This window comes from Dendrobates tinctorius, unplaced genomic scaffold (assembly GCF_039654945.1).
Source record: "Dendrobates tinctorius isolate UK_male_01 unplaced genomic scaffold, ASM3965494v1 ptg000051l, whole genome shotgun sequence".
Taxonomy (NCBI): domain Eukaryota; kingdom Metazoa; phylum Chordata; class Amphibia; order Anura; family Dendrobatidae; genus Dendrobates; species Dendrobates tinctorius.
In genome coordinates this window covers 14,079,306-14,104,097 of record NW_027361719.1, presented here as the reverse complement: position 1 = coordinate 14,104,097, position 24,792 = coordinate 14,079,306, and the positions used below count along the sequence as shown (strand labels likewise).

The window sequence follows — 24,792 nt, the reverse complement described above, 5'->3', positions numbered from 1 at the left end:
TAGGACTTACTCCGATGTCATTGATTTTTCTTCAAGGGAAAAAAAAAAACTGACCAGTTTTCTTCAGTGTTTTGGATCAGATTTTCATCAGTTTGGTGATTGCATCAGTTTTTACCAACAGTTTAATCCTTTTTTTTTTCTTTTTCGTATTAAAATAAAAAAACAACTTCATGTTGTCTGATTTTGTGGCTAAAACGTGATGTGAGCGTAGCCTTAGAGGAAATAGTGCATCTGGATCCTTACAAAAATCGTAGATTATGTTCTGTACATGACCTGCTCCCACATGTTCTAGGTGGTAACAAGGAATGAAAAGGTTTTGTGAATGTAGCCTAAAGGTGAGACCAGGCTAGCGATTTGCCACCCGTCCAGATCTCTCCCCGCATGGAGTGGCCAGTTTTGCAGCGCATGGTCTCCCCCGAGGGGACAGATAGAATGCAGGGCAGGTATTTCATACAATTGTGTAATTGCTGCTAAGAAATACCAAGTACTGTAAAGAGGATCCGCTGATCAGGAGATCATTAGCGGCACTGAATTATGTGTTCATTATTCTTATCCTTCTGGCATTACACAGTTTTCTGATCCAGCATTTTTGTAATCAACAGAGAGCAAGGTCATTACCATTTATAATGTGTTAATGAATGTAAGTTGGTGGAGATTGTATACATTATTCTGACATATTAGAAGAAGCTTCCTCTGTATTACCTTCTCCACGGTATTGGTATTCAGTGAGAGTACTGAACAGTGCGAGAGGCTTTTTTCTAAAATATTTCATCTACTTATCATTGCTGCTTTGCTCTTCATATCAGAAACAAAAGAAAGATCTGACTACATTATCTGTTCCTTGGTGTAGTCAGAACCCCCACATTATTCCCGTACAGTGGCCTGTTCTACAATGATGCCTTGTGATGAGGAGCGATACTATGTGAAGAAACCAATGCAGCTTGATTATAATGGGGTTCTGACAAGATCCTCACCCCCCCCCTGCACGCTTGGAGAGAGCGTCGGAACCTGGTGCCAGACATCTCTGACAATGAGAACAAAGGACCAACCATACTGAAATTCAACATGCCCAACCCTTCCTTTCCCTTGCACAATGTTTCGGACATATCGAAAGCCAACATTCCTGACCTTTCCTTCCCCCATACACATGGTCGTTCTATCACCCACCCCTTCCTCAATTGAAGTTGAGCTAACATTCATCTAATTTCTATGGGTACTTTAGGAAACTATAAATCATTATGCGCACAGCAGGGAAAGCTAGTTTCCAATTGAAGGAGGTTGATGAACAGGTCTGGACACTCTTTCACCAATGGCCATTTGTGGACAGGAGGGCTGTGCAGTCTTTGAGGACGGCTGTACTAACAAGTGTTGGAGGAGAATCTGTAATACATATTATTAATGGGGTTGTTTGACTTAAGCTACAAGTCTGCAATTCTCGCTTTGCGCACACTCAGTGCTGTATAATTCTCTAGCGCGGGATGCGAGCAGTCTTGTGACCACAAGTATGTGATTTTCATACTCCTGGCCACATTCCGACTAGACGCGTCCGAGCTCACTCAGCGCAATTGCATTGAGCGAGGTCGTGCCCACCTAGTTGGCATGTGACCACGTGAATGCAAATCACATACTTGCCACTCCCAGCGCTGGCACCAGAGAATCCTGACAGCATGCAGTGTGCGCAATGTCAGTGTTCACAGGTCTGCAGTCACATAGGCAATATGAGGTAATATATTTTAATCTACAAAAGCAAAACCATGATAATGTATCAGTACTAAGTTGCTTGTTGTGAAATACAATGATTGGAATAAATCTATGTAAAACCAGTACCGTCCGGATGTTCTTACTGGTAAGCGCTGTGGGTTCTTTTGTGGTCGTTATATTCAGCATTGTGCTAATTTCTTGTTCTCTTTTTTTCTTTTAAGTTTCCTTTGTCTGGTCCAGAATGGCAGCCTGTGGAGGGAACGCGAAGAACAAAGTCACAGTTCATAAACCAGTTTGGGATTTCCTCAACAAAGAGACTCCATCCAAACTGAACCGACTAAGAGAGGACAGTGGAGTTCGCATCCTGATTGACGGTGAAACTTCTGAGATTTACGTACTGCGGTTGTCCTTTGACAGCCACGTTACTGCCCATAATATTTCACTTGTCAGAAAGGCTCTAAAATCTTTATTAAAAGATACTGAGAAAGAATTGAAGAAATCCTGCAAACAGCATCAGATTTCAAGTTGCATGGCTTATACAGATAAGAACAGTGAGCATGCGGGCGAGCTCCATCTCCGCAATGTATATAGCCGAGGTCAGCAAAGTACCAGCAGCCGGGGGTTACCAAGTTCCAGTGGGGGAGCAAGTGGTAGTCATGGGAATTCACGTGACCACCGAAGAGAAGAGTCAGAAGATGACCGAGAGAACCAGTGTCCCATTTGTCTGGGTGAGATCCAAAACATAAAAACCCTGGAGAAATGTCAGCATTCGTTCTGTGAGGATTGCATCACCAGGGCTCTGCAAGTAAAGAAAGCATGCCCAATGTGTGGTCGCTTCTATGGTCAACTTGTGGGCAACCAACCTGAGAATGGTAGAATGTTAGTTTCCAAGGACTCCAGTCTTTTGCTTCCTAGTTATGAAAAATATGGAACAATTATCATCCAGTATGTCTTTCCACCAGGCATTCAAGGGGTAAGAGAATTTTTACTTATTTTTGTAGATATATTATGAAAAAAAAACCTAAAAAATAAATCAAAAGAATAACGGCCATTTCTCCCAAACACCCCCACATGCACACTCAGTTTAACTAAGTTTGCATATGTTCTCAATTGGGAGAGGGGAGCAAGCTGATGCAACACACCTCTGATCAGTCATGAAAGTCAGCTCAATCCTTCTCTCCCACATCATCTGTCAGGAGGAGAGTCTTTAGGCCTGCATATACATAAGCTAGTCTCCTGGATTGAGTGACTTTGCCCTAGAATCATAGAATGTTATAGTTGGAAGGGACCTCCAGGGTTAACTGGTCCAACCCACTGCTCAGTACAGGATTCACTAAATCAACCCCGACAGATGTTTGTCAAGCCTGTTTGAAGACTTCCATTGAAGGAGAACTCGCCACTTCTTGCTGCAGCCTGTTTCACTCGTTGTTCACCCCCAGTGTCGAAGTTTTTTTTCTAATATCTAATCTGTGTCTCCTCCCATTCAGTTTCATCCCATTGCTTCTAGTCTTTTCTTGTGCAAATGAGAATAAAGCTGATCCTTCTACAATGTGACAGCCCTTGATATATTTGTAGACAGCTATTATGTCTCCTCTCAGTCTTCTCTTTTGCAAGCTAAACGTCCCAAATCCGCTAACTGTTCCTCATAGGACGTTGTTTGCAGACTGGTCACCATTCTGGTCTCTCTTCTCTGAATTTGTTCCAGTTTGTTGATGTCTTTTTAAAATGTGGTGCCCAGAACTGGACACAGTATTCCACATGAGGTCTGACCAAGGAGGAGTAGAGAGCAATAATGACTTCACGTGATTTAGACTGTATGCTTCTGTTAATACATCCCAAAGTAGTGTTTGCCATTTTTGCTGCTGCATCACACAGTTGACTCATGTTCAGTCTGTGATCTATTAGTATACCCAAGTCTTTTTCACATGTGGTGTTGCTTAACCCTATTCCTTCCCTTCTGAACATGCTTTTTTTCATTTTTCATGCCCAGATGTAGTAATCTGCATTTCTGCAAAAATCATTCTGGTGGTTACAGCCCGCAATTCCAGTTTTAGATCTTTTTGAATCCTCTTTCTCTCTTGTCATGTAATAGCTATCCCTCCTAGCTTTGTATCATCTGCTAATTTAATCAGTTTACACTCAATTCCTTTATCTAAATAATTGATAAAGATATTGAACATTACAGGGCCCAGGAGAGAGCCCTGTGGTACCCCACTTGAGACATTCTTCCAACTGGATGTGCAGCCATATATGATCACTCTTTGGGTCAGATCACTAAACCAGTTATGACTCCATCTAACAGTTGTCTTGTCCATTCCATACTTGGTCATTTGTTCAATAAAGATGGTCTGAGATACTTTGTCAAATGCTTTGCTGAAGTGAAGATATACTATATCTACTGCATTTCCATGATCCACCCAGTCAGTGATTCAGAAGGAAATTGTTAGTCTGACCTGACTTACTAGTTACAAACCAAAGTTGGCTCTAGTCAATCACATCAGTCTTATCCAAGTACTTGCATACATGTTGTTTAATAATTTGTTCAAAGATCTTTCCTGGTATAGGAGTAAGGCTCACATGTCTATAGTTCCCTTGGTCCACCTTCTTCCTTTTTTTTGAAGATAGGGACAATATTTGCTCTTCTCCAGTCTTCTGGGACTTCTCCTGTTCTACAAGAATTTTCAAAGATTATGGAGAGTGGTTCAATAATTTCCTCTGCTATCTCTTTCAGTAATCTAGGATGTAATTCATCTGGCCCTGGAGACTTGAATTCCTTATGTTAGCTAAGTATTCCCGCACTATTGCTCTGTTTATAGATATCCTGGATTCTTCTATTACTTCAGTAGTACAATGAAGATCATTTACTTTCTGAGAGAACACAGATGCAAAATAGGAATTTAAAAGTTCAGTCTTCTCAGCATTATTTTTAACACCTCACCATTTTCATCCTGTAAAAATCCTATAGCATCTTTGACTTTTCCTTTACTTTTGACATACCCCCAAAATTCTTTTTTTATTGCTTTTGAGGTCTCTTACAAGCCTTAATTCATTATCTGCCTCCCTCATTCCATTTGATAAACATTTCTTTCTTCCTTTTTAGCATGTGTTTTAAGTTCTGTGTTCATCCATCCTGGTTTCCTTAAATGCTTCTTATTCTTCCTTCTTTTAGGGATTGTTAACGATTGTGCTTTGAGAATCTCATTTTTCAAAATTTCCCATCCTTCCTGGACATTTCTGACCTTAAGGATATCCAGTCATTGGATCCCTCCGATTCTCTTTCTGAGTCCTTTAAAATCTGCCTTTCTGAAATCTAACTTTGAAGTCTGAGTCTTCACAGGTTTTCCTCCTTTAGTTAACCAAAATCTATGATAGCCTGACTGCTGCCTCCTAAGGTCATAGCCACCCTTACATCCTCAACATTTTCCTCCCCTTTGGTAAGGATTAGATCCAAGGTAGCAGATCCACTTGTTTTCTCCTCTACATTTTGGAAGATAAAGTTGTAAGCTAGAGAGGATACAAATTTCCTTGACCTGTTAATTTTTCGTTAGAGATTCCCAACAAATTTCTGGATAGTTGAAATCTCCCATTATCACTACGTCACATTTTTTTTGAGAACTTGGCAATCTGATGCATATAAAGAGTTCATCTATATCTTCAGCTTGCCCAAATGGCCTATAGTAAATGCCTACAATGGTGTACTTTCCGTTGTTCTCTCCATGTATTCTTACCTAGTTTCCTCAGAGCTACCAGTCTCTGAAGCTTCCATCTCTGTGGAGATATATGCTTTTCTAACATACAACGCAACACCTCCTCTCCATGTAGTAAGTCTGTTTTATGCAAATAAGTTGTATTCTTCGAGCCTTGATTTCCAATCATGTGTATCGTCATACCAAGGTTCAGTGATTCCAATGACATCATATTTCTTTTCCTGCGTTAGTAGTTCCAATTCTCCTTGTTTGTTGCCCATTCTGTGTGCATTTGTATAGAAACCTCTTAGTTTGTGATTGGTTTCTCCTCCAATATTTTTATTATGATTTTTTTGTCTTTGTACTTCCTTTCTGCTTCTAATAGCAGAGTTCCCAATAGTATCTGTTCGCTGTTTGGCTTTCCCTGGCCTTTTGCTACGCTTCCCACAATATTCTAGTATAAAGCTAAGGGTAAGAAAAAAACCCTCACACTGCTGTCCACCCTGTCTTTCTGAATGAGACTATATGTGGTAGAGCTGATCTCCATGTCAAAGCTGCAGAACTTCCTATTGCACTTCCTATTTGCTCACCGGCATGTGTCCTAACATTCCAGGACAGGTGTAACAAGACGATGGCCATTTTAATTCTGTAGTGTTAACCTCTTTAGAGAGAACAATTGTGTTTTAATGATTAAAGTTGTTTGGAATTTATATATAAAGACATTTCTTTTAGTTTTATTTTTTTTCCTGTTCCTGGAGAACCCAATTACGCAGTGGTAAGTATAGCAAAATCTTTTCAAAAGACCCCCAATTTTTATGTGACAGATATTGCCTTTCATTTTGTTTTCTCTCTCAATTTTGTGTAATCATCTCAAAGAATTTTTTCTGAATGTAGTTGTTTTTCATAGAGAGAGATTCATTTGTACTCACATTATGTAAATGATTTAGGACTAGTCCTCTGCAGTCATTCCCTCTGGACTAGTGCTACCTTCCATCTTACAATGACTCCCCTCTTTGTGTGATTGACATGACTTGTGTCACCATCAACTCCTTGCAAAACTCCCTCACAATGCGCACTGCGGCCATGCGTATGCTCTCTTGATTAATCAGCGCACTGCGTATGCTCTCCATCAGCGCACTGCGTATGCTCTCTTCATCAGCGCACTGCGTATGCTCTCTTGATTCATCAGCGCACTGCGTATGCTCTCTTGATTCATCAGCGCACTGCGTATGGCCAGGGAGACATAACATCTCAAAGCCCTTTACGTAACGAAAGCGCAGAATGAAACTGGTTTTCAAGAGAGTATAAATGTCGCAAAGTCACAAGAAGGGGATTGTTAGAATGCAGATATAGGTTGGAGTAGAGACATGGTGACACTTTACAGGAACCAAGCCGGCTGACCAGTTTCCTGTAAAGCAATATGTTCTCCAGTATAATTGTACAGCTCTGTTCTTTTGTCTAATATTGTAGTCTGTAATCATGCTGCGAAACTAATTCACTTGATCAAGTTGATTAAAGTGGAAATGCCCTTTTGGCTGAGTGTTTTCGTAATGACTTATACATGCTCTTTGCTTCCAGGACTGATCTCAGTTGTGTCTGCACAGATATGTCAAGTGCTTAGTTGGTAGAGTGTTTGCAAACAAATGATACATAATGCAAGGCCTCGAAAACAACGCGGTCTTTTCATTGCTATTATCCACTAAGCATTAATTGGAGCTGGTAAATCCATTTATGTAATGGTTTGGTCACTAGCTATCCATGAAGCTTGGGCTCATTGCAGTTGGTCTTTCAGTTTGACAGACTGATTGCAAAGTATGAAGTTATTTTCATCTTCAGTGATCTAGTAGCAAACCGTTGAAAAAAAATCTTAAGGCTGCGGTCCCACGATGAGTTTTATACGCTGCGTAATTTAAAAAAAATGTAAGTAACCTATTTTACTTAATGGGTGCAGAAATTCTGCATCAGATTTGGCTTTCAGTACCATCTTTATGCTGATGACACACAACTATATACGTCTTCCCCCGACCTTACCCCCACTGTACTACAGAACGCCAGTGACTGTCTGCAGTCTCCAACATCATGTCCGCTCTCTATCTGAAACTCAATCTCTCCAAAACTGAGTTTCTTCTGCTCCCGCCGTCTACTAACCTCCCTAAATCTGAAATTTCCCTCTCCGTGGGTGGTACCACAATAACACCCCATCAGCAGGCACTCTGTCTGGGTGTTATGTTTGACACCAATCTCTCCTTCACATCCCATATACAATCTCTTGCCCGCTCTTGCCGTTTACACCTAAAGAACATCTGTAGAATCCGCCCTTTTCTCACCATGGAAACAACAAAAACCCTCACTGTAGCATTGATCTACTCCCGCCTGGATTACTGCAACGCTCTATTAATTGGCCTCCCCGTCACTCGAATATCCCCTCTCCATTCCATACTTAATGCAGCAGCCAGGGTCATCTATCTGACTAATAGGTACTCGGACGCGTCCGCTCTTCACCAGTCCTTACATTGGCTGCCCATTCATTATAGGATCAAATTCAAAGTACTTGTTCTCACCCACAAAGCTCTCCACAGTGCAGCACCCCCCTACATCTCCTCCCTCATTTCTGTCTATCGGCCTAACCGACCACTGCGCTCTGCAAACGACTTTCGACTAACCTCTGCACTAATCCGTACCTCCCACTCCCGACTCCAAGACTTCTCCCGTGCTGCTCCTATCCTCTGGAATGCTCTACCCCAAGAAATCAGGACTATCCACAATTTGCATAGTTTCAGGCACTCCCTCAAAACACATTTGTTCAGAGCGGCCTATCACGTTCACTAATCAGTCATTCTATGTGTAAGTGTGCGTGTGTAGCCCATTCACTATCTCCATCCATCCTTCACTCCCTCAAGATGGCTGGACCACCATTGTAAATACATCACTGTAAATACACACCTGTACTCTGTATCTCCCCCACCTCATTGTAGATTGTAAGCTCTCACGAGCCGGGTCTTCTTATTTTGCTTTAATTATTATATTGTTAAAGTTGTTACTTATGACTTGTGTTTTGAAACTGTTAGGCTATGTGCACACGTAGCGTTTTAAAACACTTACTAAAAACCGGACTCCTTCCCAGAAATCGCGCGTTTTTTCCGCGCGATTTTACCGCGATTATGATCGCGATTTTGCCGCGATTTTCGCGTGCGATATTCAAGCACTTTCCAAGCGATTTGAAGCATCGCTTGGAATGTGATTGACAGGTTGGTCACACTCGTCAAACATAGTGTTTGACAAGTGTGACCAGGTTTTTACTATTGAGGCTGCCTATGCGGCATCAATAGTAAAAGATAGAATGTTAAAATGCTAAAAAAAAAATAAAAAATCGGGGTATATTTACCTTCCGGCGTCCCGCGCTGCATTCCCGGGCCACAGCGTTCCCAGTAATGCCTTGCGAGACCTGTGATGAGGTAGTCTCGCGTTGCTATAGCGATCTCGCGAGACTACGTCATCACAGGACCTTGCCGCAAGGCATTACTGGGAACGCTTAGGCCGGGAATGCATCGCGGGATGCCGGAAGGTAAATATACCCCGATTTTTTATTTTTTATTCTTTTTTTACAGGGGTATGGTACCCAGGGCCTGGAGGACAGTCTCCTCTCCTCCACACCGTGGGTACCAACCGCACATGAGACGCTTAACTTCCCGCATGGTGGGCATAGCCACATGCGGGAAGTAAGCGATTCTCATGCATTCCTATGGGTGCGGAATCGCGGCAATTCTTTGCGATTCCGCACAAAGAATGAGCATGCTGCGATTTTTTTCCGCGATGCGATTCCGCCACGGAAAAAAGCGCAGCATTAGCACAGCATGTGCGGAATGCCATAGGAATGCATGGGGGCGTTCTGTACACGATTTTTAAGCGTTTTCGCGCCGAAAATCGCGGCAAAAACGCTTAAAAATCGCTACGTGTGCACACAGCCTTAAACTGTAAAGCCCTGCGGAATATGTTGGCGCTATACAAATAAAGATTATTATTATCATTAAAAACTCACGAAAAGCTCATCATGGGAACATATAAGGAGAAAAGCAAAGTTCACTGCCTGTCGTGTCTACTTTAGAAGGGGTTTGCGAAACCTGGCACCTCCACCGATGAGCTGTTATCAGCTCTACACAGTGTATGGAGCTCAGCTGTTTAGCACTGTTCACAGCTTACATGTGGCCACCACCGGTGCTGATAGCCGCTGATCAAACCCTCACCAGTCCGATATTTGAGCTATCCAAGGATTAGCTCCGGACAATCCCTTCAATTACTGAATGCAAAAATTACATAAAAACATGTTATCAATGTACTCACTCGCTGATTTTTGGCCAGTTTCTTCCTTTTCTTGGCCACAAGATCATGAGTGTTGCTATCACTTCTAAATGGCAAACAGCTGCTGGATTTGATTAAAATCTGAATATGACCAAGCATCATATATTTGCAGTACTTGTTTCTGACCTCTGGGGTTTGCCCTTCAGGATTCTGATGCAGTTTTCGAAGCTAAAAGTCAGAAGTGGATTCAAGAGTGGATCCATTTCTGGTTATGACTTCAAAAACTGCATAAAAAGCCCTGACTATTGTAAATTTACAGCACAGGGTTAAAAGCTCTTACATATCCAATATAGCAGGGGCAGATCCCGGAGAGAAGACAGAAGTGGATTATTGCTGTTTGTCTTCTTTTTTGCCAACTACATGGCACTATCTGATGTGTTTGGGCCACCCAACTTTATACATTGTCTGATAGATTATCCTGAAACACAGTTTAATCTGACGGACAAACTATGACACTTCAACATCGCACCATAATTACTGTGACAGGCAACTTGCGAAAAATCCAACTGACTTGTTTTATTTTTTGCATCTTGCTTGTCATGGCCATGACAGCCTGCAGGTCAAAGGGTGACCGCTTTCACATACATTATACCGCAATATGGCAGCAGCATAGTGCGAAATCTGCCTGCGAGACTTCTTGTTCTTTTGTTTCTGGTGCGTTGTCAAGCTGCCCATAGACTGTAGTGGCAAAACAGGGGCACTTTGGGTATATATAACTTTTATTGTCAATGGCAGATGTATGCCACTGTTATAGGCGAATATAGTGAGTTTTTAACCTTTCACATGTTTATAAGGCTGGGGTCACACAACCATTTTTATGCTAGTCACGCTCTGATCAGAGAGCGATCCAATTATTATTGGGGGCAAATTGTGCATGCTATGATTTTTTTTCTTCTGACCAAGTAGTCCGAGGAAAATATTGGACATGTGCACATCCTCATTGAATAACATGGGGATGAGTGCTATCCAACAAAATGACCGCTATCAGTTGTCTAAATTTTACGGTCGTCTGCACGAAACCTTATAGTGACAACTGAGAAACACAGAAGCCAACGCACCCTCGGGATTGAAATGATTAACTGTGAGATGAGTTCTAGGAAAGGAAGATGCACATACCTTGTCCAAATACAAGTGACTTCACCCTCATCCTCCTGCCAAGGTCGTGAACAATTAGCGTTTACTATCATCTCTCCATGGTTATTCTGACTCGAGTGCACACAGTGTATGTCTTCATCTATCAGTGTTTTGGATGAGATTTTCATCAGTGCTTGGTCACAGTTATCATAGAATGGTAGAGTTGGAAGGGACGTCCTGGGTCATCTGGTCCAACTCCCTGCTCAAAGCAGGATTCACTAAATCATCCCAGACAGATGTCCAGCATCTGTTTGAAAACTTCCATTGAAGGAGAACTCACCACCTCTCATGGCAGCCTGTTCCACTCATCTATCACCCTCACTGTCAAAGTTTTTTCTAATATCTAATTTGTATCTTCTCCCTTTCAGTTTCATTCCATCACTTCTCGTGTTTCCATGTGCAAATGAGAATGATGATCCCTCTACACTATGACATCCCTTCTGATATTTGTAGGCAGCCATTAAGTCTCCTCTTAGACTTCTTTTTTGCAAGCTAAACTATCCCAGATCCTTTAACCGTTCCTCGTAGGACATACTTTGCAGTACACTTACCATCCTGGTAGCTCTTCTCTGAAATTGCTTCAGTTTTTCAATGTCTTTTTTAAAATGTGGTGCCCAGAAGTGGACAAAGTACTCAAGATGAGGCCTGACCAAGGAGGAGTAGAGGGGAAGAATTACTTCACTCGATCTAGACTCTAAGCTTCTCTTAATACATCCTAGCACTGTTTGCCTTTTTTGCTGCTGCATCACACTGCTGACTCATGTGCAGGCTGTGATCTATTAGCATACCCAAGTCTGTGTCACACATGCTGTTGCTTAGTTCTATTCCTCCCATTCTATAGATGTAATTTTCGTTTTTATTGCCCAGATGTAGAAACTTGCATTTCTTTCTGTTAAATATCATTCTATTATTTACTGCCCATTGTTCCAGCTTATCTATAGCCTTCTAAATCCTCTCTCTGTCTTCTCTAGTGTTAGCTATCCCTCCTAGCTTCCCATTGCCTGCAAATTTGATTAGTTTACCTTCGGTTCCCTTATCTAGATCATTTATCAAAATGTTGAACAACACTGGGACCAAGACAGAGCCTTGTGGTACCCCACTTGAAACACTTTTCCAATTGGATGTTCAACCATTTTTTTACCACTCTTTGAGTACGATCACTGAGCCAGTTATGAATCCACCTAACCATTGACTTGTGAATTCCGTACTTGGTCATTTTTTTCTATAAGGATAGTTGACAAACATTCATGGATTTCTATGATAAATTAAGGAGGAGTATTGATATTTCATGGAGAATATGAATAGACCCTAGAGAAGACATGCCAGGAGAGATAACTGGTTCACTTTACTCAGCTAATTATGCCATTTGGGTTCTGCTAACTAAGTGTAGTTTGCAAAGGACAGAAATAATTTCTTACAGACAGTGTGGTCATCCACTCAGCTTTTAGCGTTGTGCAGTAAGTAGGCACAACTTCCACTGCAGGTGTAGCACTAGGGAGAACGGACCCGTTGAAGTTTGGGTTCATCAGGTTCAATAGAACTTTAGTCCAATGTTTGGTTCAGGTTCCAGAACTGTTCCTGAACTTGAACCTGAACCTGAATCCCAGAAATCAATGGGGGTCTGAACTTTGGAGCTGGAAAACTCTCTCTCATTCGCCGTCTCGGAGGGTTCACTCATCTCTATGTAGCACCAAAGTACGGTGTGAGTTCCAGGAGCTTCAAGCAATCATAGTCTGACAGGCAAAGTCATCCAACTCGACCCCCAGTCTGAGCATACTCTTATGGGAAACAATTAACTATTTGCTTGCTGCGATGCTTCATAAAGAAGGGTTGTAGAATCCAAATGGGAGTGAAAAATGACCACGTTATTGGAAAACGCGTACAACGCATTTCAGCTCTTATAAACAAAGCTTCAATTAGGTACCAATGATGAAAGAATCTGAGGAAAGCTCATTCATTATAACTGAAATGCGTTGTACGTGTGTTTTACAATAAAGTGGTCATTTTTTCACTCACACTTGGCTTCTTCGTCTATGGCTCATTGCCGCGCGCAAATAATCTTCTTGTATAGTATTATATTTTATATTGAAATGTTAAAAATTATTTTATTTATTCTGTCCTGGATGGTGAAAATTTCTAGACTATTAGATTCCAGATTAAAGTAATCTGAGCTATTGTTTCTGACTTGGAATATCTCCTATATCAGGGATCACCAACCTTCAGCATTCCCAGCAGTTGGAGTGGGCCTCTGTGGCTGCCACGGCCTGTCAGGCGGCTGTTATGACATCTTCAGGTTGTAGGTTTTCAACAACAGGTTGCCAATCTCTGCCCTGTTTTATTGTACCTTCTTTCTACAAACACATAGCGTTATATTGGGGACGGAAGAATCGATCCTGTTTCTCTCCGGGAGATAAGCTGATGCCAGAAGTCTGTCACTGGCTCTCTCATAGAGAACACAGGAATATTCTACCAAGTTGAATATTCCTGTGTATGGAGGACTCATGAGGAAGAGCTGACAGCGAACGATTGCTTGGCTGACGTCTTATGTGTATGCCGATTTTAGTCCTTGACTGCATGGAGACTTTTTGGAGCACCACAGCTGCAGTTCACAGGATCCTGCAGGCCAATGTATTCCTTTGGATTACTTCTGATCACTTGCATTTCCATATAGCCCAGGCCTGAATCCAGCATTCTCTATACTTGTGTGACCTAATGGCTTCTATCAGGGGACTGTCTGGCTTCTGAGTTCACTTCTATTTAATGAATGTTGTAAGCTTGGGACCAGGCCTATTCCCAGTCTTTGTAGTGTGACATTGGTATTAAAGTCTTGCAATGTATTACCATCTTTTCAGTTAGCCATTAAAAGGTATCAACTACTGAGGACTCTCAATCCTGAATATTTTTCTATCTACTGGCTAACACGGTATAAAGATATACATCTTTCCTGTATCACATTGGTATTAGGAACCGATGAGCAATATGTGTCTTTAGGTACTGTAAGTAACCTGCATATGTGCGGAACCTTACACCTGACCAAGACCAGAGTCATATATAAATCTGACTTAGAAATTAATTATGACAATTAGTATTGGTGTTGCTGTACAAGTGTGTTAAGAATTGTTATCTAAAGTAGTACAGTAAAGCCCCTGTGGATCCTGCTATTGCTGTGTGACCCTAACCTAGAATTTCACTGAAGTTTTTATGCAGTTTTTGAGCCAAATCCAGAAGTGAACCCAGCAAGATCGAGAAGTAGAAATCCTTTTCTATGTTTCCTAATAATTTTGAATCCACTTATGGCTTAGGCTGAAAAACTGCATCAAACACTGCAGTGTAATGTCTCAAAAAAATGTTGTGTGTACTTGCCCTAGAAGCATCTTGTTACACTGTGTAGGCGCTTTGAATCCCAGCTGAATATCTTAGAACATCCTGGGTACAATACGGTGGGTCAGTGGTTAGCACTGTTGCTTTGCAGCGCTGGGGTTCTAGGTTAAATTGCAACCAAGGACAACATCTGCAAGGAGTTTGTGTGTCCTCCACGTGTTTGTGTGGGTTTCCTCCCACATTCCAAAGACATACTGATAGGGAATGTAGATTGTGAGCCCCAATGGGGACAGTGAGGTTGTTTCTAAAGTGCTGCAGAATATGATGGTGTTATATGAGTAAGTAAAATAAATGTCTATAATCAATAGTAGGTATTTTGGAACGGTAACCAATATGTTATACTATTCCTAGCACTTTAGACTTCATTTCATACTTTGTTCTTGCAGTCAGAGCACCCAAATCCTGGCGTGAGGTATCCAGGAACAACTCGTGTGGCATATTTACCCGATTGTCCAGAAGGAAATAAAGTGCTGACACTCTTTAAGAAAGCATTTGACCAACGTTTGACCTTCACCATTGGGACATCAATGACCACAGGAAGACCTAATGTCATAACGTGGAATGACATTCACCACAAGACTAATTGCACAGGAGGACCACAGTTGTAAGTGTTAGCGTTTATCCATTTTATTCCTTATGGCGTACACTTGGGATTACTTTTAAGTTTTCTTATATTTTAATGCTGCAGCCTTTTTTTAGGTGCTTGACATTTGACAGTCTATTGTATTTTACTAATCATTACCAGCATTTTAGTTGAGCGCCATGTCTCACTATATACTAAAGCCCTCTCTGATGCAATCTGGTATTTTTAGTGTATCTGTTGATATTGTTTTCATGGAGTTTTACAAGTTAAAGTAGCAGGGATTTTTTCTTTTTTCATTTAACCTATTAGTTCCTCAATATAGATCGTATTTTTCGGATTATAAGACGCACCCCAAATTTTGAGGATAAAAATAGGGAAAACATGTTTTTAAATAAAATGGTGGTGCTTCTTATAATCAAACCGTCTTATTGTTTACCAGGGGTTGGTGGCCGCGATGAAACAGGGTCGCTACTGGAGGTGGCAGGAGTGGGGTGATGCTGCAGGCCCCAGGCTGGGATGAGGGTGTGATCGATTTGTGGCACGCAGCTTTGGCAGTCCGGCGCTGCCTTACATGCCTTTATATTATCTTCAGAGTCAACATCTCAGTCATCAGGACTACCTGAATGATAAAGGTGCATGGACCATACAACTGAAGTTCTCCACAGGAAGGGGATAGAAACCCCTAGCACAGTTACTGATGATGATTACACAGCTTCTGTCATAAAGTTATGCTGAATATCACTGTTCAGCCTCCATGAGAGTATATTTAGTTATAAATAGGTTATCTAGTAAAATTTATATAGAAGGATCACCGTTAACCCTAGAGACATGTGACACTAGCTGCCCATGTGAGGCTGTGCTGATGCATTGTTGAATTGATGGCAAAGAATAGAGAAATTAAATGCAAGATGAGATCTGGAATTCAAGACCGTGCCCAAAGAGGAGACAGAGCAGCAGGGACACGAATACACCAAATAATGGGTAAAAGTTAATTTTTATATGCAGATTTTCTTTTAAGAGTTCATGTTGTATACAGATGACAGTTTGTTGACTGGAAAGCTGAACACTCATTAATAAGTCATATACTTGACCTGACATTTCAGTTCTCCCTTACCCATACTAGCCATCTGTGCAGTAGAAATATGAAATAGTTGTAAGTATGGTCCACAGATTGCTTGTAATGTTCTTCCAACCAAGCAAACGGCAATGAGATTTAGCAATTAAAAGGAAAGCTTCTGCCCAAGATGGTGCCCAATGCGCTCCTTTTTCAGCCAGCAGTAGGGTCAGCTTCCTTGTCTGCCTGTTTATAACCCAATGCAACTCTTCATGTGAGCATGAACATGATGTCTTCATTCATAGACTGTCACTGGGCCCCTTTTTTGATGCATGGTTTTCCTAAAATTTGTAATATTTCTCTTAACTGTTGAGTGAAGCACTTCTTTGGAGACGCAAGATGAAGGGCCAGAAGGTTGTGCAATCTGCACTGTACTCACACGTTATACTCATTGTTTAATTATGAGTTAAGGTTTTCCAATTTGTTTGGAAAAATATTACCTATCCTTAATTTTTTAATAAGTTGTCCTAAAAGAAGGAATACTGCAGTTAATTAGATTACCGAGGGTGAAGCGTGACCAAGAATATCAGGAAAAGTGCTTTTTGAATGATCTGGTCTTAGACATGAAACACAGAGCTCTGCAGGTCACCATCATGAGCTACCAATGATAAATAAAAGGGTTCAACTGACCAAAAATAAGGGAGGTGAAGGTGAGCTACTTAAAGGGAGCCACCTGTCAAGTAGTTTATGCTGCCTTAACAACGGATAGCATGAAAATTCGACAGGTTACCTCTTTGCAAGAAACTGTGCAGTAGAGTGAAAATCTGAAGCGGAGACCAATTCCTAAATCTGTCTAGACTGGACCTGTCTAAGGCTAGGTTCACATATCGAATAATCATCCGTTAGAACGGATCCAGCAGCAATCAGTAGGCAAAAAAGTTGTGCGGATACAATTTTTTAGTCTTTTCACTTGTATAGGATCCATTTTTTCCTTGCAGGATCTTTTACAAATGGTCAAAACTGATGCATAGCGGATCCTTTTTCCATAGACTTCAATGTTAAAAAAAAGGATTACTGGACATGTGAGCATAGCCTAATCAGGCTGTGCCAGGTGGGGAGAACACCGTGAGGAGCTATCCAGCAGACACGTTTATCTGTACCCTATTTTTCCAGAACTATATGGGGGAATCCAATTATTAATTTCAGTAGAAAACTGTTGTAGAAAAATAGTAAATTTTTCCAAAACTAACTTTCTGAAAAGTTTGCGGAGCTTAGCAAAAGGAGGCATAGCCTAACACAGCCTGACAAATCCACTACAACACACACAAAAAGTGGGTAAATTCTAGCAGAAATGTACTCCAGTCCTAACAGATTATGTAATTTACATCACTTTTGTAGCATAAATTGTACTGAAAACTTTATAATGAGGAAGAATGTCGCTATTTCATACTTCCCACAGACAGACATGGAGAAATCTGCTGACATATTCGACATATTCCTTATAACAGAGATGTTCTCTATTTCTAGTCTTAAATACAGTATGTGGTTTTTGTGTTTATCTATACTTACATTTCACTTCCTATTTTTATCATCTGTATTACTTTTTTTCTGCATATTCTTAAACAAAAACCATGGCGCTAAACAATTTCTTGGATTTTTTTTCTGCTTTATTTATCACAGTGTTGAATCTAGGTTCATGCAATTAAGTATTTTTTTTTGCACTGATCAATAAGAAAGACTAATGTCTATGAGCGAACCAATCTACAAGGCCATCTATGTCCATTACATTGATTAAACACAAAATAACTGCATACAATATTACTCAGTCCTACTAATGAGATATTAAAATCATCACTGGAACAGGTACAGTAATTGGTTATGAAAGTCATGTATACTCTACTTACCGTAGTTAAATGCGGAATATCTGTGTGTTTGCAAACTGTTTTTAATGATCGAAGTATAGATATAAGTGGATCTGGAAGATCGCTTTGATGAACAATCGATTTCTTTAAGGTAACAGATCTCAGAACATTACTGATAAAGTACCAGTGAGGCGATAGATGCAATGAATGTCACTAAATATGTTTAGAAGTTTAGTTAACAACAATAATAAATCTGCCTTGACCCTGCAATTATCAATGATGGCGGCTGAAGACCAGAGACCATTCTGAAAAGGCAGTAAGTCAGTTTTACTGATTTTGTTGTGAGACGTGCACGTAACAGTTCTAACTTTGATGCTTCACCAGTTAAAGGTGACCTTTCACCAAATGTTTCGTGTTGAATTAGACACAGTATGTAATAATGGCTGCAGAATGGAATAAAAAGTTTTGTTTTTTTTTTATTTTCGCCTCTCCATTGCTCAGATATAAGCTATCAAAATATTTGACACCTAATGAGTTAAGTTTTTTTTTTAAGTCCAAGTGGGAGTTATCAGATAGTTTTCACTGGGGGGCGTGTTCTTCTCCGTGTATGATGCTAACCAATCATAAACAGGCAACAACACTCGGGAGGAAGAAGAACACGCCCCTAAATTAGCTTAGTGCAAGTTAACTCATTAGGTGCCAATTTTTTTGACTGTGAATAGGAATTGCAAACTCGCTTTGACTATAAAAAGACAAAAGGAATGTATTAAAAACCTCAATATTAAGGCTGAGATCACACCTGCAGATTTTGTGGCAGATTTTTTGATGCATTCTCTGAACAATGTTGATTGAAAAATAATGGTAAGGTATAAAGGAAGACCTTAGACAAGGTGATTAAAAAGGATGGTGCACAAGTAAAAGCGCATAGTTAAAGTAAGATGAGTGGTAAACAGATAGCAAGTGACTGAAAATCAAAGTAAAGCTGGCTTAGTTGCTCAGTGTGCTGGGTGAAGTACGGTAATTCGAAGCTGCATGCTGTTTATGTCATGGGAAAAGCCCGGGCTGCCCAAAGACATCCTAAGAGACAGTGAACAGGATTTAGCAGTGACTAGCAGGGTCGGGTGCAGCGATGAGGGAACCTTTCACCTCCGTGGGAAGGTCAGTCACAATAGCCTGAATTTTGGGTTTAGAAAAAAAAATGTGCCCTTCCATCAGGCACATGAGGGACCCACCTAAAGTAATGGTATTCAATGATTTGGTGCTAAAATCCCTTCATTTTTCCCGAGGATACTGTCATTGGCCACTCCCAACTGGACATGATGTAGGAACGGCTTGTGCCACAGTTAAAGGAAGTTCTGCCAATGTAGTCTATTAGCAGGACGGCGCACCTCCATATTTCCATGTGGATGTTCTCTGAAACGTGAATAAAACCTTACTGGAAAGTTAGAGACCACACTGGAAACAATGATTCACCACTGTTACGCTGGCCTCCATGATTGTCAGATCTAACAGCCTTTGATTTCTTTCTGTGGGCTACATCAAGGAGTCCGTGTATCTGCCTCCCACTCCCTCCATCCACAGGACCTGAACGACCCGAGATGATGCATCACTGAAACAGTGGAGTCCATTGCTGAGGATTTGCTGGCACGTGTCTATACACGCAGACATCTGCCATGCCACCTATGGATAACACCTGGATAGACACTGTGTCTTTTCGTGTTATGTTCTCTCTGTTATGAATATCAATGCTATAATTTTGCTTCATCCTTTGCGAATCATCTGTCCTTCCTGCTGGATCCACTTTCAACTTTGACTCTAAATACTGCGTATGTGATCCCCGCCTTAGTAAAACAAGCACAAATTCCTCATCTAGATTGGCCAAGCCACCGTGACTTTCTTTGTGACAGGAATGCCCGTTGTTTAGGTGCCAGCACAATAATGAAGATATTTATTTAATCCACCTGAATGCAGGCACTTCTCTGGATTTGAGGCTGAATGTTCCGCATTATTTTATACAGTATAGGATACATTTCTCAGCTTCTATTTCCTTTGTATAAATATATAAACTACACTGATACATATATTTCTGAAGTGGAGTATTTGCTCATGACCACTGTTAATGTCACTGATTTTCATTTTCAGCCTCTGAAAATTGAGAGATAAATTTGATTGCTTGCTATGGATTACTAATCCAATTTTTCTTTGCATAAGTTTTAAAGAGAATCTGTCACCAGGTTTTTTCCACCTAATTTGAGAGCAGAAAGTTTAGAGTCAGAGATCCTGATTCCAACGATGTATCACATACTGGGATTGCTGTGTGTTTGATTACTGATTTATTAGCAGGGGATTATCACTGGAGGACTAGTAGATAGTCCTCCATATTTCAGAGCTCTGTATAACCCTGCCCCACCACTGATTGACAGCTTTCTGTGTACACTGTTCATTGGCAGCTTTTTGCCTATCATTGGATCAGTGGTGCAGGCGGGGTTATACAGGGCTCAACATTCAGAGAACTGCTAGATTTGCAGCAGATAAAACAGTGATTTTATCAAAATAACAGCATGTAACTCAAAAGAGTGATACATTGCTGTAATCAAGGTCTCTATCCCTACTCTTGGCTAGTATAACAAGAACCTGGTGTCAGATTCCCTTTAACCCCTTCCCCACCTGTGACACAGCATATGCTTAATGAAAGTTCGGTGCCAATCCGACCCATGACGCATATGCTGTGTCATGACTTCAAAGCCCCCCTGCGGGTCGGGTGACCGGGGTCACTGAAAGGTCACCCGACCCGCAGATACAGGGGGCTTTGTACTTCACCACAGGGGGAGTGGCTTCGCCCCGACGTGGCTACGATCGCTCTGATTGGCTGTTTCACTTTTAACAGCCAATCAGAGCGATAGTAATATTTCATCAATGAAAATTGATGAAATATTACAATCCAGCCATGGCCGATGCTACAGTAGCAACGGACATGGCTGGAGACCCAGTTCCGACCCCCCCCCCCCACTCACGGGGCCGATCGGCCCCCGATACCGACTGACGGCGGCAACGTGCCGCCACCGTCATCCGCTCCCCCCACCTTCCGACTCACCCCCCTGGTACCTCCGATGTCCCGCTCTGACTCCCGGTGTCCCACCGTCCTGGTTCATGGGCGCCGCCATCTTGGAAAATGGCCCGCCTGAATCCGCAAACACTGCAGATTCATTCATTTTGATTACTATGATATTCTTTCACAGTGATCAAAATGAAAAAAATAGTAAATTAACCCCCCGTTTATCACCCCCATAGGCAGGCACATATAATAAAATAAAGAAATTATTTTTATTTTTCCATTAGGGTTGGAATTAGGGTTAGGGTTAGAATTAGGGTTGGGATTGGGGTTGGGGTTAGGGTTGGAATTGGGGTTAAGATTAGGGTTAGGGGTGGGTTGGGATTACGGTTAGGCTTGTGGCTTGAGTTAGAGTTGGGATTAGGGTTAGGGGTGTGTTGGGGTTAGGGTTGTGGTTAGGGTTATGATTAGGGTTGGGATTAGGGTTAGGGATGTGTTGGGGATAGGGTTGGAGTTAGAATTGAGGGGTTTCCACTGTTTAGACACATCACGGGGTCTCCAAACGCGACATGGCGCCACCATTTATTCCAGCCAATTTTGCGTTCAAAAAGTCAAACAGTGCCGAGCCCCGACGTGTGCCCAAACAGTGGTTTACCCCCACATATGGGGTATCAGCGTACTCAATAAAAATTGCACAACAAGTTTGGGGGTCCAATTTATCCTGTTGCCCTTGGGAAAATAAAAAATTGGTGGCTAAAAAATTATTTTTGTGGAAAAAAAATAATTTTAAATTTTCACGGCTCTGCATTATAAACTTTTGTGAAGCACTTGGGGTTTCAAAGTGCTCACCACACATCTAGATAAGTTCCTTGGGGGGGTCTAGTTTCTAAAATGGGGTCACTTGTGGGGGAGCTCCAATGTTTAGGCACACAGGGGCTCTCCAAACACGACATGGTGTAAGCTAACGATTGGAGCTAATTTTCCATTCAAAAAGTCAAATGGCGCTCCTTCCCTTCTGAGCCCTGCCGTGCGCCCAAACAGTAGTTTATGACCACATATGGGGTACCAGCGTACTCCAATTTCTTCTGTTAGCCTTGTGAAAATAAAAAATAGTGGGCTAAAAAATCATTTTTGAGGAAAAAAAATATCATCTATCTTGCTGATAGGTGATGAATGTCTAGGGTGGAAAAACTACTTTAAGTACCCATATTGCTCAGAAAAACTTGAAAACCTCATAGAAATCTGCTTCTTTTTCCACTAGGACTGATCATTCATTCTCAAAATACTCAATTCACAGGAACAATCTGTGTTCTGTGAAGATGGATTGTTACGTTACTGAGAACGGAGATGCCGGTTACTACTCGTACCATTTTATGTAGAAGGCAGGGAGGAGAGGATGGAGGCGCTAGAGACTCCCTGTTACATGGAATCTTATAAAAACCAACTGTCGCCTCCATGCTCTATCTAGTAATGTAACAATCTGTCTTCACTGAATACAGATTTTAACAAGGCATTGGGAAATGAATATTCAATTCTGGTGGAGAAAGACGCTGATTTTTTTAATAAGATATATACAAAGTTTCTTATTTTGACGCGTACTATTAATTTATGAAATACAAATTAAAACAATTGTTACTCAATCAAGGAGTTTTATCTCAATAGACATTCATCACCTCTACGCAATGCTCTAGTTGATTGATAGATCCCTCCCATCTGTGTACATCAGAAGACACCTACCTATCACTGGGAGTGATGTAGCGAGAATCCACCTGGAGGTGGTGCTGCTGGACTAGTTTCATCTCCACCTATGGTCCTAGGCCGGATCTTGAAATTATGTTTTCTTGGAAATCGCGGAGTTCTGATTCATGCTGTCCGTGGTTGGCGCTGCATGACTCGACTGACGTTTTTTAAAAAGTTCATCTAAATATGTACACCGTATTCCTGTTCATTCACCTGGATCTAACCATAAAAAAATATTCTTTATTGCCTTCAGGTTCGGGTACCCAGATCCCACTTACTTGCTGAGAGTTCAAGAGGAATTGCGAGCCAAAGGCATCACTGCAGACTAGAGGAGGAAGACACTTGTGGTAGACCAGTAGGAAGCAGAATGAGACTTTCATGACTATATGGACCAAACTCTCACCTTCAGTGGTGGAAACCTCATCTTTCCTTTTTCCTTTTGCCCTCCCCTACTTTAGCTTTTTTGCTGATTGGATATTGAATCACAATAAGAACAAACTTATATGGAGACTCGTACGGAGCACACGACAAAGCCGTGTCACGTTCAATGTTATTGACTTTGTGGATTCGCCAAGCTGGTGAACCAGAAGATAGACTGAGAATTGATTGTGACTATGAAACCTTTACAGACAGAACGCTTGCTGAACCATTGATGAGTAACTGGTGGAGATGCGACCGTCAGCTGGATGGCAAGTTAGTCATCGCTCTTCTGCTCTAGTGTTTGGCCATAACTCAGAGAATGAGAAGACAAATGTTTGTGATCTTACAGTGCATTCCGATTCCTGCAGTTCTGTTAATCTTTATCTGTGGAATTAATCATATTCTGAGCTTTGTAGAAAAAAAAAGCCCCTAGAAAAGGCCAGCATAACTGTTTCAGCAAATCCTGGACCCCATAGCCCTGAGATTTTAGCCACAGAGCTGCAATGCATCCTGGTCTCATCATTTTTCACACCTTTGCCCAATGTGGTAGATGCTGCGATGCTCGTCCTCCTACGGTCTTGGGTTTACTTATCTTATACTGATTTCTTTTCTGTTGTTTCTTAGTGTTATTGCAGATACGATATCTCCACAGAACAGGATTTCTTGATATCTTTCTGTAAAGTGTAGAAAAGGGAATTTCAGACACTAGAAACTAGTCACCATTTACAAAAAAACATGATGGGAATATTTAGTTACTCAATAGACAAAAAAAAAAAATCAAAGTATTTTATTCCCTGTTTTTATAATTTGTTACCCAGGAATGTAAGAAATTAGAGCGCTCTGGTTGATATTACCGTATCACTAAGGTTTTCTATTTTCTGGAGTTTCTATTAAGTAACTATTAAAGGGAACCTGTCACCAGGTTTTTCCCATGTAACCTGCTGCCATCACCTTTCAGCCCTGTGTTATTGCATTTTAATATGCTGTATATGTGTCTCCAAGCCGCCCGACAAAAAAAAAACCAAAAAACATTTATTATACTCGCCTACGTGGCGGTCTAGTCCGATGAGCGTCACTGGTCTTGGTCCGGCGCCTCCTCTCTTCTTGTGATCACCGACCTTCTTCTCTGTGTGGATGATGTAGTATGCACAAAGCAGAGAATGAGGACGGAAACCACAAGAAGAGAGGAGGCACCGGACCAAGATCAGCAATTCCCAACGGACCGGACCACCCCTTAGGTGAATATAATAAAGGGTCTTTTGTTTTGCTTGGAGACTGAATACTGTGACACGAGGCTCAAAGGTGGTGGCTGCTGACAGGTTCCCTTTAAAATGGCACAAGTGTTTTTACTCCCCATATACATTTTATCATAGACAAGTAGCCATGGTTCTAAAAATGTTCTCCAGTTTTAAGGCCACACGTCCTGGCCGTGCAACTTTAACTATTCTCCTTTTCCTACTGTAGTCATCCTGTAGTTCGGGGTTGGGAAGAGAACCGTAGACCAAATGTGAGTCTAATTTGTATGGCCAACCTTAAGCTCGTGTGAAATTGATCTTACAGGTTTTTATGTTATGTATTACAGGCTGGCTTTATTTTGAAGCCCTGTTGAAATATTTCACAGAAGGGAAATTTAGGCTCAGCCCAAACTTTGCTAAGCTCAGCTTGCGTACGTGGCTGGTTCCATGAATAGCTCTGCGGGCTCATCGACAGAGCGGACAGATGCAGGAGCTGCCATCTATTTACAGGCGATGGCTGCTCCGTAAGTCGGACTAAACTTGTGCATGTTGTGTTTTTGTTTTTTCTGCACGGACCCGAGGTCC

At 41.4% G+C, this 24,792-nt stretch overlaps 1 protein-coding gene across 2 annotated transcripts in view; it reads left to right on the top strand.

Annotated features, from left to right (window-relative positions):
- DTX3 (deltex E3 ubiquitin ligase 3) overlaps positions 1 to 23,692 on the top strand; it is a 69,482-nt gene extending 45,790 nt beyond the window's left edge. For both annotated transcript variants that reach the window (XM_073576811.1, XM_073576810.1), the window contains exons 3-5: positions 1,923 to 2,674; positions 14,648 to 14,865; positions 22,806 to 23,692. In XM_073576811.1, the coding sequence (XP_073432912.1) occupies positions 1,923 to 2,674; positions 14,648 to 14,865; positions 22,806 to 22,881 (1,046 nt within the window). In that variant the 3' untranslated portion in view covers positions 22,882 to 23,692. The remainder of the gene's footprint in view (positions 1 to 1,922; positions 2,675 to 14,647; positions 14,866 to 22,805) is intronic.
- The last annotated feature ends 1,100 nt before the right edge of the window (positions 23,693 to 24,792 follow it).